Source organism: Gobio gobio (assembly GCF_949357685.1).
Source record: "Gobio gobio genome assembly, chromosome: 4".
Lineage (NCBI taxonomy): Eukaryota > Metazoa > Chordata > Actinopteri > Cypriniformes > Gobionidae > Gobio > Gobio gobio.
In genome coordinates, this window is record NC_137100.1 from 50,365,829 (window position 1) to 50,387,681 (window position 21,853).

The following is a 21,853-nucleotide window of genomic DNA, read 5'->3' on the forward strand; positions in this document are numbered from 1 at the left end:
AAAAAATATGAGATGGGAGGAAAAATGATGTCAATGCTTTCGCGTTCTCTTGCAAATGTTTTGCGTCTCCTGAGAAACTTTGCGTTCGCTCGCAAAATGTTTGCGTTCCACTGAGAAAACATTATGTTCTTTGCGAGGGAACGCAAAGTTTCTCGAGGGACCGCAAAACATTGACAAATTTTACCTCGCTTTATGTACCTTTAGGGGCTCCGTAATAATACATCCTCAAAAATAAAGGTTCTTTATTTGCATTGATGGTTCTATGAAGAAAATGGAGCTTTCCACTACACATAAGGTTCTTTATAGTGGATTTTTTTTAAATGTTCTTTACACTAAGAACAAAAATGGTTCTTTTAAGAACTTAAGGGTTTTTAGGGAAACCAAAATGGTTATTATATGACATTTCTGTTAAACTTTATTTTCAAGAGTGTACTTGTGCAAACACGTTTAAAAGAAAAGGGATTCTGAAATAGCCATTTCCTAAAACTTTGACATCACATCCGGTTTTTAACGAAATATTAGTCATTCATTGGCACATTTTTTTTTTAGCATGTGGTAAAATGTGTTAGGGATAGATGTATCTTACATAGCCAAACATAAATGTACATTAAAATGTGGTTTCCTCATACGTTTGACCATGTAGTATATATATTGAACATGGACATTTTATTCTGGGAATGGTGCACATGCTATTTTGGGGCATGTAAACCTTATTTCCTATTTAAATCATTCAGTCTAAATATGGAATGCAAATGCTACAATCATAAAACTTTTAATGTTTTTATAATACCATGTGCTTTGATTGCGAATGATACTGGTAAACTTTTACAACATTTTTAACCCGAAAAACATTTACCCCGTCTTTTTGGTTTAAGGTTGCGGTCGACTGGAGGAGGCTCAAGGTCGGGATTCGAAGGCGAGGGCAGCTCTGGTTTGCCGTTGGTCAGTAGGGAGACAGGCAGGGTGGAGGGGCTCATGGGTATGTAGCCGTCTGAAGTGACATTAGAGCAGCTGATTGGTGGGGAGGCCATGGGCACATATGAATCCTCACAGTGGTTTTCAGTAACTGTAGTATTGAGAAATATCGGCTAGAGATAGCCGAGGTACAGAGAGAGACACACTATGATACATCTGGTTTCTGGCAGAGAATATTCAAATTGATGCTTATTTACTGTGTATGTTTAACTTTCTCCAGGCTCATTTGACTATATCATTTGAATATTTCTTTACCAGGTTGAGGCTTAGACGTTTGTTCCAGTTTCTTCCGGCATTGTCAAAGTCTCCTGAAAAAAAGACAGTGTAATAATAAAATATATAATACTTTTTTTGGGATATGTTTTAAAGAGAAAAAAAGGCTGGGGGGATGGGATGGGGAGGGAGTTGTGTGTATGTTCACCTCTCCTAAAGTGGTCTATTCCTGAAAGTGACGTCCTGCGAGGGAGAAGAGCAGGATGCGTCTGATTGCGGCCTGTATCTTCATTACTCTGTTGATCGGACAGGTGTGTAGGTTTGGGTGGGAGGGGAGGCGGAGTCTGTGGGTCTGATGTCACGCAGAAGGGTCGGTCGAATCTGAATATGTCCGGTGGACGGCGTAGAGATATGGGAGATGAGAGGCAGGACGAAATAGATGAGGAGAGAGAGAGTGGACCACAGGGGGCGCTGAACGGGGGCTCGGACACCCCAGCCAAAAGGAAAGGGGAGGGGGAGGAGTCAATGCGTGGGGTGGGGCTAAACACATCCTCTGTGTACTCAGACGAGCTCTGCTCAAAGGAGCGTTCAGAGTTAGAGATGCTGTCACACCTAAAGGGAAGGACAAACACACATAAACACATAAGAAATAAGCATATATACACTAAAACAACAGTTTTTCAGTTTAGTCAAATAAATCATGTTCAAAATAAAACCTGTTGATGAAACTCTTCAACCGAACCAAATCTTCAGTGAAAGCATATGGAAAATGCGTGGTGTGTTGTGTAATAATGAAACTATTTTTACACAGGCTTTCTCTGCTGAATGAGTGCTCATTCAGAAATCATAAAAGAAAATAAATTAAGCTCAGAGACACTATCATTTCCAATTTTCCAATGGATGTTAATGTTAATTCAAAACTTTGAAAACAAATTTCCTGGAATATATACACTACAGTTCAGGTTTTGCGTCAGTTTCTTTTTTTATTTATTTTTTGTTGAAGAAATTAATACTTTAGGTAACACTTTAGATTAAAGGGGCTATATGCAACTTTTTCCCCAAAATAAACGTAACAATAGCCTTTTTATTTTACCATTTATGACTCAAACATCTCCTGATGAGCATACTGACACCTTGTCCGCTCACAGTGGGTGCACCTATAAGCCTGTCTCCTATTTTTCCTATTTTCTGGCGGGTCGTCTTTTCCCGCGCTGTCTGCGGATGTGACGTCACCACCGCTGCGAGAGCGAGCAGAAAATGAGAGCAGTTCTGTTTTTTGGCCACAAGTGTCAGTCGCGAGTTTAAATTTCAGAAAAACGCATATAGCCCCTTTAAGGAACACATATTCACTATTAAGTAGTTGTTACTAGCATATTGGCGTATTATCAGTACTTATTACACATATTAATGCCTTATTCTGCATGACCATTATTCATCATCTCTTAACCCTACCCCATACCTAAACATAACAACTATAACTACTGCCTTACGTAATAGAGCTTGAGCGATCAAATTGAATTTAAGCGTAGTTCAGGCAGGCCACAGACAATATCAGCCTACTATAATCAACCGCAATACATATAAGCCCATTCAAATACATAGACATTTTCACCCACCTCCACCCCTTTTTCATAACAGAGCATTCAGATTTCAGCTTAGGAAATTATGTTGACTGGCTTTGCTGTATCTCTGCAAATGTGTATGTAGCTATTTTAGGAATATTTGGTTATTGTTTCAGGCTGGGAGATTTATGCCTTAAAGTGCCCCTATTATATATTTTTTTAGAATATTCCTTCTAATGCAGTGTGTAATATAGCTGTTTGTGAATGTAAACGTTCTGCAAAGTTGTAAAGTCAAAAGTGCACAGTAAAAAAAGTTATCGTCTCCCAAAAGAAAGAATCGACTCTGAACCGCCCATACGAGTTGCTCGTTAGTATTTCAAATCTCACTGTGTGATGGTTTTACGTCACTAGAAAAGACATTTGCATAATGCCCATCTATGTTATAAGTTGTCCGCCTGGAAACAACTTGACCAGCCATCTAACGTAATTTTACTGACGGCTTCTCAAATCTCACGAGTTCAACATGGGATTCGCTAAACGCTTGCTCTTGAAAGATGGGTCATTACTCAGTTTATTTGAATGAGCTTGTCCCTCAGAATCACAACCTGTAAGTATGAATAATAATAATTGATGTATATATTTTCTACCGGGTGTTCCAAATACGGGGTTTTGTGTTTTATATTGTGTACGTTTCAGGCTAACCGGCTAACTCACGTTATTACTGTCTTACTGAAATAGTTGTACTAATCAGCTGTTGGCCCCTATTACCTAAAACTATTAATGCAGATTGTCGTTCTTACTACTTACGTTCTTAAAGATGAAGGATGGAGCAAGATTTGTTTAACAAACGTTTATGTTACATTCACGTTAGTGCTGGGCGAACATATGCACCGTTATTGATACAGTTCCTGCATGTGCACCGCCGTAAATTAGAAATATACACATCGGGTTGTTGATGGACATACAGATACAAATTAATCGAGGCTGTAAGTGTAACTGTCACAATCACCAGTGAGAGTGCCCCTGATTACCACCTGAGGGAGGGCACTCCACCCCGGACAGTCACTCCATCAAGGACTACATCTCCCATAATCCTTTGCCCGGACTCATCAGCACTCATTGATTACATCCACCTGTACCCCATTACCTTGTAAGCTCACACTATATAAGCCTGGTCATGTCTATCATTCATTGCGAAGTCTTGTTCTGTTCACACTGCATTTCTGAGCTGTGTTTTGACCTTGCATGTACTTTTGACTACGATTGTGGATTACCCTTTAATAAAGCTGCGCTTGGATCCTCAACCTCAGAGCAGTACGTTACAGTAACATAAAAAAAGCACTTTTTTTTACAAACAAATTTTTGTTTGTTACTTCACTTGGATGATTTGAGTAGCTCACTTAATTGGGATTTGTAGCAAAAGCATATTTTGTATAATTATATATCGCTCTTCTTATCCTGAGTAATCTAGACAAGGCTTTGTAGACATTAACATTCCCAAAATACTATATACAAGTTACATTTACTTAAAATATTTACTGCTGGATTTGGCTGATGCAATGAACCCTTTTTACATGGTGATGACGTATTTTACCATATTGCAACATAAATCTAGAAATTTTTATCATATTTCATATTTTAGGGTAATTTTATAACCGCGTTGTCTACATCAGGCGTGACCGTTGTTGCTTCGAGGATGTTTGCTGCTTAAATTAGCATTTTGTCAAAACTTAATTTTAATGTGTACAATCTACTTACTGTGGGTAAGGAGATATCTAGTTCCCAGAATGCTTTGCATGGGATTTAATTGGAAGAGAAAATGTTGAATTTATTCATCTTCATGTGTTTTTAAGCAAGATAAATGAAGTAGACTGCTTGTTATTATTGTTTAATGTTCTATTAAGTTGGGATTTAGAAACGTTTTTGTCATGTTGGAGTTTTGGGGGTGACCGTGGTGGTGATGAGTGGAGCCTGATGGTAGGAATTGCTTCGTTCAATGAGCAACCGGTTATAGCAGTATTGTGGTTCGTCTCTACTGCATTCTGCTTATTACATTTTGTTACATTAGTGAAATAGAGTTAATGCATGTCGTATAAGTGTATTCACTTGAGTTATTTTTTGCATCTAATTTTAATGGCGCTTAGTTGAATTATGTTTCTGCTACACAAAGTATTTGAGTTGTGTTAACGAGGAAAAAATGATTGAAATTACTTAACGGTGCATGTTGAAGACATATAAAGTCTATTTGGTCAAACACAAATTAGATGAGTCAAAATACTTAGAAGTCTGATGCAAATAGTTGCCTCAATTTTTCTGAGTAAAACAAAGGCAAAGTTTTTTACAGTGGTTAATGCTGATGGTGAGGAAATACAGTTGCAACATCTCATAATGTACCTCAAACCGAGTAGCGAATAACTGAGAAATGTCAAGTCGTCCATGCGATGGAGGTTCTTCCAATGTTTCATCTTCTGACTTACACTCGGATTGATATGGTAAAATTGTGTGTATAATCGCCGAGGACTGAGGATGGAGCTGAAGTACAGTTATGGTAATGGGCGTTAGCTTCCAAAACTGTACGCAATAGACCAATCAAAACAGCCTGGGCCATCTGGCCAATCAGAGCAGAGTAGCTCCGGAGAGGAGGAATATAGAGAGACTGATTCATCCGTTGAGTTATTGAGGGAAAACTCCTAGTTAATACTGAATATGTGTTCCCTAATGGCCTAATCTAAAGTGTTACCTGATCACAAGGGATGGTAAAACGTTTATAATAATCATGTAACACTGAAATAATAGGTACTGAAAAGAAAGCTGTCAAATTTTAAATTTGAATACTATTTCCAATAATACTATTTTTTTATTGTCTTTGTGATCAAATAAACACAGCCTTCGTGAGCATAGGAGATATCTTTCAAAAACATTTTTAAAATCTTACCGACCTCAAACTTTTCAACAGTAATGGAACTCTGAGAAACCTGCAGTTATTTCATTCATCAGCTGAACCCCTCCATAATTATGCCTCAGTATTCAAAACAAAGCAGCATTACAAAAATCATTATGCGTTCTTATAAAACCATTAAGTCCCCACTTTGCATGCAGGTCCCTGAAAATTTTATTTGAATCTAATCACAGTGTGTTATGCTGCAGTGACCAAGATCAAAAGATTTCACTGAAGCGAAAAGCGTGAGAGATTTTCTTTTCTCATTTATTCTCCCAGTCACTTTTATTAAATCTGATTAGAGAAAAGCCGATAGTCTGGCGCTACATGGAATGAATCTCAATTCTGTATCGAGATTAACATGTAATTATTGTTTTTGCAATGTGTGACCACAAGAAGTAAGGTGGGCCTTGCCTGACGATGCTCTTTGTCCCGGTTTCACACTGAGATAGGAAGAGGTAGTCAAGTGGAGGGCTGATCTCTGATTCGCTAGGCCTGTCTAGGACAGCGTGGCTGTCGATGGTAACTGTGTCCTGATTGGTCACGAGAGAAACATGAGGAGAGAGCGCTGGAGATGGCTGCTGGGAAGAGGGAGTGCGATTTAGACTGTCCATTGATTCTGTCAAAAAAGAAAGAGCGAGAGAAAAATAAATAGATTGGCTTTGATGCATTGATTTATTCTAGATTATAATAAAAATCACACACATTTAACACATTTCATTTCTTTTAATTACCAGAAGGTGGCAGACCAAATCAGCCCCTTCCAGCCCCCCACGCACCACAACCCACACACACACACATCTCTCTTTCTCTTCCTGTTTAGACTCGGCAGTGTGTTAGTAGTGGGCAGATATTTCTAACACCACAGATGAACACTCACGCCTGTTACACGCACTGAAAACACATGACATGACATGTTCACGGTGGATTTTTGGGTTGTAATCGTTTCTCTTCTTAATAGTAAGCAAAAATGTTTTTGGAAGGTGGAACTGAGTTGAAATAATGCAGATAAAGGTCATTGTGGAAAGTTTTGAGCCGCTTCCATCATGGTCATTTCTGTGTGTGTGTGTTGTGAGAATGAGATTGACTCTATGAATCTGAGTGACACATCTTTAATTTTGGGAATTACTGTTGAGCAGGTTAATTAAATGGGCAATTTCAAATAATCCAAATCATTTTAATTGCCCATAAACAGAGGTGTCCAGGGATGACTCAGTGTTTGTACGTCTGATATCACACTCAACCTGCTTGTGCTTGAAAGGCATTGTGAGTAATGTTGTGGGTAAACAGTTGTAGATAACCGGCTTTTGATCACGTTGCAGCTAGCACGCTAATCTGAGGGGGATTGTGTGGGCTCACGTAAACATTGCTTCTTTGGCAGAGCCTACTATTGGGTATCCAACACACTTGAATAACTGACAATGACTCAGAAGAGAAATCTGAGAGACACCAGGCGTGTGGTTGTGTTCATTTTTGCTATCTTATATTTACTGTAAACATCTATCAGATTTTACTCAAGCGTATAAGCCCATAACATTTTTTGCACAATGTTTGTACAGTAAGTGTATCATTTTTTTGGAACAGCTTCTTTTATACAGCTGCATTGAGAAGCCTTCAGTTATTAGATAGAGCTGCTTTACACCTGCAGTCCAAGGTTGCTATGGTAAAGGGATTCAGGAGAACAGAGCAGTTGTGAGCAGTTGTCATGGTGATGGGGTCAAAGGGACAGTAGAGATACAATAAGTAGTAGTCATGGTGATGGGGTCAGAGCACAGAAATAGACAGCCGGGATAGCAACAGCCGGGTTCCGGAAGTAACAACGACATTCATTTTCTCCATAGGAAAGTTGATTTTTAACGATAACTTGGAAACCTTTTTAGACAGCCCTACTGTGAGCGACAAGGTTATTAATCGATGGTGTTTGCTTTTGTTGATGCCGTGCACCTACATTATTTCAACGTAATTTTAAAATAATCTTGTTTAAAAGCAGAATTTGAGGTGAAAAACGACATTACCCATGACGCTGTACAGACAATTCCACTAATCATTCCACAATTCCACTTTGCTCGTCGAAACAAGCAAAGTGATTGAGGTGAACAACTGTGATGTATTGTTCTCATTTAAAACGTTAAAACTCTGATATCATGTTTTTATGTGTATAAATTATGTGTGAATATTCCCAAACTCTCTGACAGTGTGATCTCTCTATGGGTTATGTGATTGTTGACATTTAAAAAAAAAATCGAAAAAATTTAAAATGATTGATAAACATGTCTTTTGACTATAGAATTAAATGACAAGTACTTTGGGTGTCTTGTTCATTTTATTTATGTTTATATGAAAGTAACAGAACTTAAATGACATTATATTTATTAGCAACACAGCACATGAGTGTGAATCATGCACCTTTTCTCCACCTTTGATCTTGTAGGTGTCTGATCCACTACGAGACATGAAAACTGTCCATCTTGGCATCACTTATTTCACTCCTCCCTTCACTGCAGCAGCCTACTCTCGTCTAAATATTTGGTAAGGCGAGGCGCATCTCAAATGAGCCTTATATCTCGTTTTCTCCGCCCACTCCCATGAAGCACCGTAAAGGATGTAATAGAGCCAGTCTCCCTACACTCTCAAAATATTTAAATATTTGAATATATATGCATATTTTGCAGTTATCTTAAAATAAATTGTTTCTATAGATACAATCAACATTTTAAAACGAGTAATTTTGTATTTCGATATCATTTTTAATTGGATTGTTTGCAATGCTTCATGGGATTGTAGTTCTTTTTCTCACTAAAGCCGATAAAGGGTTAGTTCACCCAAAAATGAAAATTCTGTCATCATTTACTCACCCTCATGATGTTCCAAACCTGTATGAGTTTCTTTCTTCTGCTGAACAAAAACGATATTTTGAAGAATGTTTGTAACCAAGAAGATAGAGCAACGTTTGACTACCATAGTAGGGAAAAACTATAGTAGTCAATGGTTGCTCTATCTGCTTGGTTACAAACATTCTTCAAAATATCGTTTTTGTTCAGCAGAACAAAGAAGCTCATACAGGTTTGGAACATCATGAGGGTGAGTAAATGATGACAGAATTTTCATTTTTGGGTTAATTATCCCTTTAAGTACACAGTCTTGTACTTTTGTCTTTTTGTCTGATTTTCAAAATAGTTATGATTCACCTCGTGGCTGGTTGGCTTGGTTGACAGCTTATAATGCTTGTCTGGCTATCACCAGATCAAGCTCAATTTAAGATTGAACATTGGTCTGGGAAGTCTGCTATGTATTTTCTACTACACAAGAGGCGTGATCAACAAGCATAAATTAAATGACTCTGTACGCAATTGGATAGTCCTTCAACCAATCAGACCATAAGAGGCGTGATCAACGGGCAACGACCCATCGCTTCTCTATCCGTCATCGTGTTAAACCCGCCAATAGCGCGCCAGGTGGATAAGCCAGTCTGTGATTGGTTCCTGCAAAAGTGTAACAGAAGCAGTAGAAATGAATGTACAGGTTTCCAGACTGAGTTGCAGGGCGAAATCAAATCGCCGGCAGATCAGGCTGGGTTTACCCAGTCTATTATAATGCTTTAACAAAAAAAACTTTTTTTAATTCCTATGGGAGAAATTAATCGAAAAAATACAGAATCAACACTGCTGAAAAAGTGGTTGCGCACAGTTGCACTCTATACAATGAGCAATTGTGAGCAATTGAGTGGTTGTCATGGTGATGGATTGGCGGGACAGTGGAGACGAGCAATTGTCATGGTTACGGTTTAGAATGAGAGTAGAGATAATGTAAGCAGTTGTCATGGTGATGGGTCAGAGGGATAGTGGAGACACAATGAGTGGTTGTCATGGTGATGGGCGAGAGTAAGAGTAGAGACACAGTGAGTGGTTGTCATGGTGATAGGTCAGAGGGACATTGGAGACACAATGAGTGGTTGTCATGTTAATGGGTCAGAGGGACAGTGGAGACACAATGAGTGGTTGTCATGATGATGGGTCAGAGGGACAGTGGAGATACAATGAGTGGTTGTCATGTTGATGGGTCAGAGGGACAGTGGAGATACAATGAGCGGTTGTCATTGTGATGGGCCAGAGTAAGAGTAGAGACACAGCGAGTGGTTGTCATGGTGATAGGTCAGAGGGACATTGGAGACACAATGAGTGGTTGTCATGTTGATGGGTCGGAGGGACAGTGGAGATACAATGAGCGGTTGTCATGGTGATGGGCCAGAGTAAGAGTAGAGACACAGCGAGTGGTTGTCATTGTGATAGGTCAGAGGGACAGTGGAGACACAATGAGTGGTTGTCATGGTGATGGGCGAGAGTAAGAGTAGAGACACACAGCGAGTGGTTGTCATGGTGATAGGTCAGAGGGAAAATCGGAGACACAATGAGTGGTTGTCATGTTGATGGGTCAGAGGGACAGTGGAGACACAGTGAGTGGTTGTCATGGTGATGGGTCAGAGGGACAGTGGAGATACAATGAGTGGTTGTCATGGTGATGGGCCAGAGTAAGAGTAGAGACACAGCGAGTGGTTGTCATGGTGATGGGTCAGAGGGACAGTGGAGACACAATGAGTGGTTGTCATGTTGATGGGTCAGAGGGACAGTGGAGACACAATAATTGGTTGTCATGGTGATGGGTCAGAGGGACAGTGGAGACACAATAATTGGTTGTCATGGTGATGGGCCAGAGTGAGAGTAGAGACACAGCGAGTGGTTGTCATGGTGATAGGTCAGAGGGACAGTGGAGACACAATAAATGGTTGTCATGGTGATGGGCCAGAGTAAGAGTAGAGACACAGCGAGTGGTTGTCATGGTGATAGGTCAGAGTAAGAGTAGAGACACAGCGAGTGGTTGTCATGGTGATAGGTCAGAGGGACAGTGGAGACACAATGAGCGGTTGTCATGGTGCTGGGTCAGAGGGACAGTGGAGACACAATGAGCGGTTGTCATGGTGATGGGCCAGAGTAAGAGTAGAGACACAGCAAGTGGTTGTCATTGTGATAGGTCAGAGGGACAGTGGAGACACAATGAGTGGTTGTCATGGTGATGGGCCAGAGTAAGAGTGGAGACACAATGAGTGGTTTATCATGGTGATGGGTCAGAGGGACAGTAGAGACACAGCGAGTGGTTGTCATGGTGATAGGTCAGAGTAAGAGTAGAGACACAGCGAGTGGTTGTCATGGTGATAGGTCAGAGGGACAGTGGAGACACAAATTGAGCGGTTGTCATGGTGCTGGGTCAGAGGGACAGTGGAGACACAATGAGCGGTTGTCATGGTGATGGGCCAGAGGGACAGTGGAGACACAATGAGCGGTTGTCATGGTGATGGGTCAGAGGGACACCGGAGACAATGAGTGGTTGTCATGGTGCTGGGTCAGAGGGACAGTGGAGACACAGCGAGTGGTTGTCATGGTGATAGGTCAGAGGGACATTGGAGACACAATGAAATGGTTGTCATGGTTATGGGCCAGAGTAAGAGTAGAGACACAGCGAATGGTTGTCACGGTGATAGGTCAGAGGGACAGTGGAGACACAATGAGCGGTTGTCATGGTGATGGGCCAGAGTAAGAGTAGAGACACAGCGAGTGGTTGTCATGGTGCTGGGTCAGAGGGACAGTGGAGACACAATGAGCGGTTGTCATGGTGATGGGCCAGAGTAAGAGTAGAGACACAGCGAGTGGTTGTCATGGTGATAGGTCAGAGGGACAGTGGAGACACAATGAGTGGTTGTCATGGTGATGGGTCAGAGGGACAGTGGAGACACAATGAGCGGTTGTCATGGTGATGGGTCAGAGGGACAGTGGAGACACAATGAGCGGTTGTCATGGTGATGGGCCAGAGTAAGAGTAGAGACACAGTGAGTGGTTGTCAAGGTGATAGGTCAGAGGGACAGTGGAGACACAATGAGCGGTTGTCAAGGTGATAGGTCAGAGGGACAGTGGGGACACAATGAGCGGTTGTCATGGTGATAGGTCAGAGGAACAGTAGAGACACAATGAGCGGTTGTCACGGTGATGGGTCAGAGGGACAGTGGAGACACAATGAGCAGTTGTCATGGTGATGGGCCAGAGTAAGAGTAGAGACACAGCGAGTGGTTGTCATTGTGATGGGTCAGAGGGACAGTGGAAACACAATGAGCAGTTGTCATGGTGATGGGTCAGAGGGACAGTGGAGACACAATGAGCAGTTGTCATGGTGATGGGTCAGAGGGACAGTGGAGACACAATGAGCGGTTGTCATGGTGATAGGTCAGAGGGACAGTGGAGACACAATGAGCGGTTGTCATGGTGATGGGTCAGAGGGATAGTGGAGACACAATGAGCGGTTGTCATGGTGATGGGTCAGAGGGACAGTGGAGACACAAAGAGCGGTTGTCATGGTTATGGTTTAGAATGAGAGTAGAGATACTGTGAGCAGTTGTCATGGTGATGGGTCATAGAGACAGTGGAGACACAATGAGCGGTTGTCATGGTGATAGGTCAGAGGGACAGTGGAGACACAATGAGCGGTTGTCGTGGTGATGGGCCAGAGTAAGAGTAGAGACACAGCGAGTGGTTGTCATGGTGATAGGTCAGAGGGACAGTGGAGACACAATGAGCGATTGTCATGGTGATGGGCCAGAGTAAGAGTAGAGACACAGCGAGTGGTTGTCATGGTGATAGGTCAGAGGGACATTGGAGACACAATGGGCCCTATTTTAACGATCTGAAACGCAAGTGTCAAAGCTCGAAGCGCAAGTAACTTTGTGGGCGGGTCTCGGCGCTGTTGCTATTTTCCCGGCGGGATAAATGGCTCTTGCGCCCGGCGCAAATCTAAAATGGGTTGGTCTGAAGTAGCTTCATTATTCATAGGTGTGGTTTGGGCGTAACGTGAATAAACCAATCCGAGCGTCATCCAACATTCCCTTTAAAAGCAGGTGCGCAAGTTCCATTATGGATTGCTATTATTATGGCGTATTTACCAGGCGCACGCCAGGAGCGGTTCACAGCCGAGGAGACTGATGTTCTTGTAAGAGCAGTGAAAGACAGAGAAGTGAAGTTGTAATGTTGTACATTATGGTAAAGGTGATTTCACAGTCTTTTTTTTTTCAGTCTTTCAGTTTTTTCAGTTTTTCAGTCGATTTTTTTTCCTGGTTCTTGACGGACAAACCAATTTGTCAGATGTCCTTATATACATATATGTCTTGCCACTATTGGGCAAACAGGTCTTATCCTTAATTATTACAATTAGCCTGAATCATTTGTAAGCTAGATTTATGCCTATTTTTTCACATCTTCGTGGCACACCACAATGATTTCCGTCATCTCATGTGTTAATATTTTTTTAGTGTAACAATTTATGATTTGCAAAAATAACTGTTGCATCTGTGTAGATTACATGAGCAAAGTGTATGCGCGTTGTGCACGCTATACATTATGGTCAAGCATGCGCCCTTAAAATAGCATAATGAACAACGCGCAACGCGCCACTGACTTTAGACTAGGTTTTTTCTGGTCAGTGGCGCAATTGTTTAATGGAACAGCAAAATAGCACTAGGGATTGTTTGCGCCGGAACACGCCTCCTTTTTTGCGCTGAACCGCCCAGGGAGCGCAAGTTCATTCACTAGTTTAGCGACGTGCTTCTGTGGAGGGAAAAGCGCGCTTTGCGCGGGTGCAAAATAGGAATGACACATACGTCGGTGTACAAAGTCAATTGCGCTGGGTGCAAGATAGGGCCCAATGAGTGGTTGTCATGGTGATGGGTCAGAGGGACAATGGAGACACAATGAGTGGTTGTCATGGTGATGGGTCAGAGTGACAGTGGAGACACAACGAGCGGTTGTCATGGTGATAGGTCGGAGGGACAGTGGAGACACAATGAGCGGTTGTCATGGTGATGGGCCAGAGTAAGAGTAGAGACACAGCGAGTGGTTGTCATGGTGATAGGTCAGAGGGACAGTGGAGACACAATGAGCGATTGTCATGGTGATGGGCCAGAGTAAGAGTAGAGACACAGCGAGTGGTTGTCATGGTGATAGGTCAGAGGGACATTGGAGACACAATGAGTGGTTTTAACATGGTGAGGGGTCAGAGGGACAATGGAGACACAATGAGCGGTTGTCATGGTGATGGGTCAGAGGGACAGTGGAGACACAACGAGCGGTTGTCATGGTGATAGGTCAGAGGGACAGTGGAGACACAATGAGCGGTTGTCATGGTTATGGTTTAGAATGAGAGTAGAGATACTGTGAGCAGTTGTCATGGTGATGGGTCAGAGGGACAGTGGAGACACAATGAGTGGTCGTCATGGTGACAGGTCAGAGGGACAGTGGAGACACAATGAGCGGTTGTCATGGTAATGGGCCAGAGTAAGAGTAGAGACACAGCGAGTGGTTGTCATGGTGATAGGTCAGAGGGACATTGGAGACACAATGAGTGGTTGTCATGTTGATGGGTCAGAGGGACAGTGGAGACACAATGAGCAGTTGTCATGGTGATGGGCCAGAGTAAGAGTAGAGACACAGCGAGTGGTTGTCATTGTGATGGGTCAGAGGGACAGTGGAGACACAATGAGCAGTTGTCATGGTGATGGGTCAGAGGGACAGTGGAGACACAATGAGCGGTTGTCATGGTGATGGGTCAGAGGGACAGTGGAGACACAATGAGCAGTTGTCATGGTGATGGGTCAGAGGGACAGTGGAGACACAATGAGCAGTTGTCATGGTGATGGGTCAGAGTAAGAGTAGAGACACAGCGAGTGGTTGTCATTGTGATGGGTCAGAGGGACAGTGGAGACCAAGCGGCAACCTCCCACAATTTCTCTTGAAGCCAATACGGAAGTGCCGTATACTGCAATTCATCGACTGGCCGATAGGGACAGGCTCCAGAAGGGAGCAGAATCTCATTGAGCCCCATGTTAAAATGGCCAATTTTACAGCAGAATAAAACATGTTTAGAGCCTGGTACAAATTGTGGTTTTGGTCTATTCGACTAATTTTGCCCTTCATGACAACTGTGAGGGGGGTGAATTTTTTTATAACTCATTCGTTTACATTATATAAAGCATTAAAGTTCTGCACAATTAGGGGCGTGGCCACTTCGAGTGACAGGTGGATAGCCATTTATCTGCTGTCTGTTAGTCATCGCGTCACTTAAGCTCCGCCCACATCCCGCCTTTTTGCCCATTTTCTGTTATCCGGGAGTGACGAGCGATGACGCGCTGCCAATATGGCAACGGCCAGCTCGTCCATACTTTGCGCTTCAGAACGGCTCATCAGAATTCTATGGGTGACGTCACGGACACTACGTCCATATTTTTTTACAGTCTTTGGTGGAGACACAATGAGCGGTTGTCATGGTTATGGTTTAGAATGAGAGTAGAGATACTGTGAGCAGTTGTCAAGTTGATGGGTCAGAGGGATAGTGGAGATACAGTGAGAAGTTGTTATGGTGACAGGTCAGAATGAAAGACATTGAGAAGTTGTTATGGTGACAGAGAGAGTACATACTGTATACAGTAAGCATGGTGACAGTTCAGAGTCAGAGAAGAGACACAACCACGTGCTGTGACTTGTGGCTCTGGCAGAGATCAACATTTGAGTTTACAAAAGTTCACAGAAGCCTTGGTTTAACAGGACCCCAGCGTGTGTTCTAAGTATCTTGACACATGGCCTGAAGCAGGATCTGAAACTGCGGTCCTCCAGGTGTGCCTACAATCTCTGATCTGTTCTTCTCTCACCCGCTGTCTGTCTGTCTGTCTGCCTCGTTGCAAAAGAGTCTGTCTGTAAATAAAAAGCTGAGTTCCAGTTCACGGTTGGAGTCCTGCTGGGGTTTGTAATGAGGTTAGCGGCTAAGCAGCAACTGAGACTTTGTGTCTCCAAAATTACACTCGCTGTTTCAACAACATGTCTGATAGTCACCTCTGGCCTTCATCTGAGACATAAGCAACATGAAGAAAGAAACGAATAAAGCCTTTTTCATCTGTGCATGAGTGTGGAGAAAAGGGCATGGATGTGGCATGTTGTTCTGTATATACTAGCTATATCTTTCACAATCGGCCTTTACCAGTTTAGAGGCGTGTCCAACCATCCAGTGTGTTGTGTATTAAACAGTAACCAAGTGCGTGTCTCTGAAAACCTCACGGCTGCTGTATCACTCATCTTTTTGTAATCTTTCCAAGTAATGTGTAACTATGTGTTTGGTATATGCTAACTGCTAACATTCTCCCTGTGTCTTACACTAATTATTGCGACAGCTTTAATAAAAACCTATTTTCTTGCTTTAATAGCAGTCATATATGCTGTGGACACAGATCGTGACGCTAACTGTTTGCTATTAGTTAAAGACATGGGATGCCACATACTTGTGAGCTGTCTACGTTATGACAGACTTGTGTGTGTCTGAACGTTCCTCTGTGACGCAGCTGTTGCTCTGCAGACAATTCAAAGGAGAGGAAGAGAGATGGAGGAATGGAACAGAATATTAAAATAAGACCTCGCCTATATTACAGCATCGCTCTCTCACGGATTCTGTCTGCATCTCTCAGTCTCTGCATCTCTCTCTGGAGAAACAAACTGTGGCTAATTATTTCCCAGTCTAGGTTTATTCATTTTAAAACTGCAGTTAGAGGAATGTGAATCTTTAGATTAATGGAGAGATCTGATGTGGCAAAAGGGTTGAGGCTTTTTATGTACAAGGGTTTTTCCTGTTTTAGCTCATATGTAGCACTTTCCTTTCTCATAAACCCACGCACATACACGGAATGTATTTATTAACGGTATGTTTACTGCAGAGAGAAGTGAAATAAAACTAGAATTTTAATTTTGAAGTGCTTTTGTTTTCTGTAACTTTTTCATGTAAACCTCTTTGTTACTGCCTCACCTGATCTTGTTGCATCACCAGTTACTTGCTGAGGTACAAATAATTATATTATTTGATTAATTATATGAATAATCATATTAATATGTATTCTTATTTATATAGTGCATATTTACATTACTGTTCAAAAAGTTTGAGGTCAGTAAGATTTTTTAAAGAAATTGATACTTTTATTCAGCAAAGATGCATTCAACAAAAAAGTGACAGTAAAGACTTTTTTTATTTCAAATAAATGCTGCTGTTTTGACAATTATATTCATCACAAAAATCCCGAAAAAAGTGTATTACAGTGGAAATAAAGCAAAATAACTGAGAAAAGTGAGAATTACTCCTCAGATGCCATGTCTGTAATTTAGAGCAGAAAATCGAGCACCAATTTGATCTCAAAAGTTATTACTCCACCACCTGCATGACATCCTTAACCAACATGGTCGAACGACAAATTTGCGACTTTCGGGAAAACAATGCGGTTTCGGGAAACATTCGTGACTAGATAGTTGATTTCTTCAATGATGCATCGTACTATGGCAGTTAAGCAGCGAGTAACGTCGCTGTACGGGAAATGCACCCCAGCATATTAGAATCATTTCTCAAGGATCATGTGACACTGAAGGCTGGAGTAATGATGCTGAAAATTCAGCTTTCCCATTATAGGAATACATTATCTTAATATATATATATATATATAGACATTAAAAAAAGTAATAATATTTAACAAAATTACTGTTTTACTGTATTTTTGATCAAACAAATGCAGCCTTGGTGAGCAGAAGTTATTTATTTAATTTAATAATAAAATGTATTTTGTTTTAGTTTATAATATACTGGACAGTCTGCATTCATTCTGACATTCTCATTTGCATGTAAAATTGTAATGATTACACATTGTGGGGGGATAGACACACATTCTTCAGTGAAATCTTCAGGTAATTTTGATTATGTGACGAGGGAAAACAAATACGATATTTATGTAATGTTTTACACTAAATAGACAAGCTAGTATCAACATATCAACATGTCTCTCCTCTCTTTCTCACACACATCATCAATTGCCTAAAAGTCTACAACTATCAGGACTTTATCATTTTTAATATGATATTAAATAAAATATGACATTTATAATAAAACTCCTCACCTGCATGTCTGTTCAGTCCTCCAAACGTACAAATCTGTCCAATGTTCTGTACCCAGATGTTCATCTCTTCTGCTGTTTTTGCCAGCAGGTAAAAGATGCGCGCGGTGGTCTTGACCACAAACAGGTGCTGATTTTGGTACTGACGTTTAGTGGGCCGTACCTCTGCCTCGATGGTGACCTCACACTCCTGCAGGTCGATGGTTCTGATTGGTTTACGGGAGCTCTTGCTACGGTAATATTCCAAAACGTCAGGATTCCCGCTCATCCGACCCCTCCGCAAAACAAACCATCGCTTTCGCCATGACTGAGAGAGAGAGGGACAGAGAGCGAGAAAGAGGGGTAGAGAATTAGATTAACATTGTCCTTCTGGAAACTCTCACATAAATTAGCAATCAAGTTAAAAAGTCTCCTTTGATCTTTAGATCTTGTCTTGTTTTCAAACTACGAGCATTCAGTCTTCACATGAAATTGTCATTTGCCCCTATTTATATCGTGACACATGTTGGTCTTTCTTGGTTGGCCTTATTTTGAACAATTTATTTGTGCACACTATTGAAAAATAAATACATTTTGTATTCATTGAAATAAAGCTGAAATAAATATTGCATGAAAAAGTTATAACAATATTTTATGTAACCACAAAAGGTAATATTAAAAAATATAAATATATTATATAATTAAAAATAATAATAAATTCTAATACTATATAAATGATACTAAAATAACATTTTGCTCTTCCTCTGAAACAAATGTCCTTTTCCATTGATGTCACTAATGCCATGGTGGATAATGCTAACGAAAAATCTCCTATTTTTCACACCAAGGAGCCATTTTAATTGCGCAATAGCCTACACAGTAATAAAAACAGCTTGATTTATAATTTTAACTAAAAATTTGTACAAAACTTCAACAATTAAATTCATTTCATAACATTGCATTAAAAATTATTCCAATATAGACTGATCTAGATTGATAACTTTGTGGCGTTAGGTATCAGGGGAGTTTCATTTGTGCCTCACTGACCATAACCGTATACCATGGCAAGTCTAGTATTAATGCAAGAACAAACTTACAGATAAACTTCTGTCTAAACTGGGCAGGGCATGGCCTGCAGTCAGAGATGACTTACAAACTTACTTCCCAAGAAACACACAGATTAATCTCTCAGAGCAGAAACTGGTTGCACATATGGTTACGAAAAGTAAATATTCAACACCAAGTCAATCAGTATAAATCCCCTGGCTTCACCAGTGACTGCAATCAGTGCAAAAACATGCTTATTAGATGTATTAAGTTGTTATTCTATTAAGATATTAAGTTATGTCATTTTGAGGTAATTAGGTTAATATTAGCTTATAAGGTAAATACATATACTTTGATGTTATTAGGTCATTATTTCTGATTATTATACATTATGTGTTATTTTAAGTAGGTTATTTTCCCTGCGCACTAAGTGCGAACAGTACCTGCCTCAGGTGAAATCTGTAAATCTTTCAGAGAATTTGCCTATTTTCAATGACGTAACAGAAACTATTATAGAAACTACAGCAGAAATACTTTTCTCAGCAAAGAGGAAAACAGGGAAGAGCAGTTCCTGTCCCAGGTTTACTCATAGTTTCTCTATCCTTCTTGCTCTCTTTTTCTCATTAGGGAAGATAATACCCCAAAAGATATAAAAATAACACTGATCAAAATATACTAACTTGCTCTTCCTCTTGCTCTATATAGCCTTGGTCCCCATTTGGAAAACAGCTTATAAATCATACAGAATTATGTTTTTTTTTTATCCAAAAAATGCTGAAAGTTTTCTGTGATGGTTAGGGATAGAATATACAGTTTGTTCACAATATCATCATTATGTCTATGAAATGTCCCCATAAAACATGAAAACCCAACATGTGTGTGTGTGTGTGTGTATTTGCATTTTTAAATAACTTTTATATTTCATTTTTCAGTTTAATGCCAATGTAAAATACTTTTTACCAACAACTAGCGTCCTTTTTTCAAAAGACACACATTCTTTTTATGCTATATATTTTTGTTATATAAGGTTTGAATAATGTGACATACTCAGTCTGTACTATTACACAATTTAGGAATTATGATTTGTGACAAAGAGATGAACTCCAGTTGAAAAGCCAAAACCCAACTCAAAACACACACCAGCTGTCATTGCCCCTAGCTTATAGTCTCTTTGGAGTGACTCCTTATTCCCATTCATGAGAGTTATTCCAGTGAAAAACAGAGAAAGTTCAGCATTTTTACAAGGCCTTAAAGGGATAGTTTACCCAAAAATGAAAATAACCCCTTGATTTACTCACCCTCAATCCATCCTAGGTATATATGAATTTCTTCTTTCAGAAGAATACAATGAGTTATATATTTCAAAAAAATGTCCTGATGCTTCCAAGCTTTATAATGGCAGTAAATTTGAAGCCCAAAAAAAGTGCATCCATTCATTATAAAAGTAATCCACACGTCTCCGGGGGGTTAATAAAGTCTGTCTGAAGCGAAGCAATGCGTTTGTGTAAGAAAAATATCCGTATTTAAAACTTTATAAAGTAAAATATCTAGCTTCCGCCAGACCGCCTTCCGTATTCAATTTACAAAGAAAGTGTAACGCCTCTCGCAGTTCAAAACACTTATACGTTCTAGTGATACGTCTCGCCAGTTATGCTTTTTTCGTAAGTTGAATACGGAAGGTGGTCTGGCGTATTCAATTAAGCCTCCCATTCACTGCTATTATACAGCTTGGATTAGACAGGACATTTTTAATATAACTCAGATTGTATTTGTCTGAAAGAAGAATGTCATACACCTAGGATGGCTTGAGGGTGAGTAAATCATGGGGTCTTTTTTTTTGTTTTTGGGTGAACTATCCCTTTAAGGTTGCTTTCAATGTGACAGCCGCCATCCGAAACATTCTGGATCCATCAGCAACTTGGTGCGTTCTGTTTTGCTTCTGTCTGTGACGTCATTCAGTTCTCTGTTGAAACGTCTTTGTTCAGTTAGTTGCTGTTTTCTTTCCAAAATTTCACCACAGAAGTCAGCACACACACCTGACGTTAAAAAGACGTCTCTCACAGGCCTAAGTATCTAAATAATCTATTTAACACACCAGCAGTGAAGTGTCATTAAGACCTCTTTTCTGAGTGTTTTAAAGTTGATTTATTACAGCAAAATGTAATAAAAGGCCACAATCTCCTACTTGTATCATCAGGAAAATCCTGACTTCCTCCCTTGAGGTCGTTTTTACAGATATACAAATATGTTTCAAACAAATGCATTATGGTTAAGAATGCCACAAAACTGCAGGATTTCTATCATTCTACCGTCACAAGACAAACTCTCTTCCTCTTCTATGAGATCCAGACTAAATGCTGACAGCCAGATTAAGCAAGAAGAGACCAGAAAAGACTTCTCCATTTACTTTAGTTTTACAGGCAAACTTTTAATCTAAAGTGACCTCAGATTTTCTATGTGGATTTTGAATGAAAAAGGATTTTGAATGTAACACCACCCCCGACCCCCGACCAACCAGACCCCCGACTGTCCAAATCATTTGGTCAGTCTGATGGGAGTCGCACCTCTCCCAGATCATTCCTTTAATCTGAAAATAATCTAGCCACAAGTCACTCCAAACACATCACTTTTTTTCCTATGGAACACAAAAGGAGTTAAGGAAATGTCAAAGCTGCTCTTTTCCACAAAACAAAAATGCATAGTGATCATTGGCTGTCAAGTTCAATCGCAATTTTCCCTAATTTAAAAAAAAGATCATATAAAAAATACGTAATTATTATTATTATGACTACTGTGTTGACGATGTGAATATAGTAATTTCTCACATCTGTTTTATTTAAATCCATTCCACAGATTGTACACAAACATACAGAAAGGAAAAGCATAGACTACCTGATATCTGACCCTTTTCATAAACTGTAAGTGTTTTTTTTTTTTTTTTTTTTAATGACACTAGAGGCCAGAAATGGACTTTACAGTAAGGGGGGGCAGCCACAAACTGCACGCAACACTTGCAATTTTTATATGAAAATTAACGAGCACAAACCAATAGACACTGATTAAAACGTGCTTATCTTTAACAATTCTTCTATATTGAAGAATACCAATGTGTGTGTGAATCTCACT

At 40.3% G+C, this 21,853-nt stretch overlaps 1 protein-coding gene across 1 annotated transcript in view; it reads right to left on the reverse strand.

The window, feature by feature from the left end:
- Positions 1 to 21,853, reverse strand: part of gab3 (GRB2 associated binding protein 3) — a 33,667-nt gene that overhangs the window by 6,822 nt on the left and 4,992 nt on the right. Inside the window, exons 2-6 of the mRNA XM_079815678.1 lie at positions 17,705 to 18,008; positions 6,103 to 6,307; positions 1,397 to 1,800; positions 1,231 to 1,283; positions 857 to 1,088 (exon numbers count right to left, since the gene is read on the reverse strand). Of these exons, the coding sequence (XP_079671804.1) occupies positions 857 to 1,088; positions 1,231 to 1,283; positions 1,397 to 1,800; positions 6,103 to 6,307; positions 17,705 to 18,008 (1,198 nt within the window). The remainder of the gene's footprint in view (positions 1 to 856; positions 1,089 to 1,230; positions 1,284 to 1,396; positions 1,801 to 6,102; positions 6,308 to 17,704; positions 18,009 to 21,853) is intronic.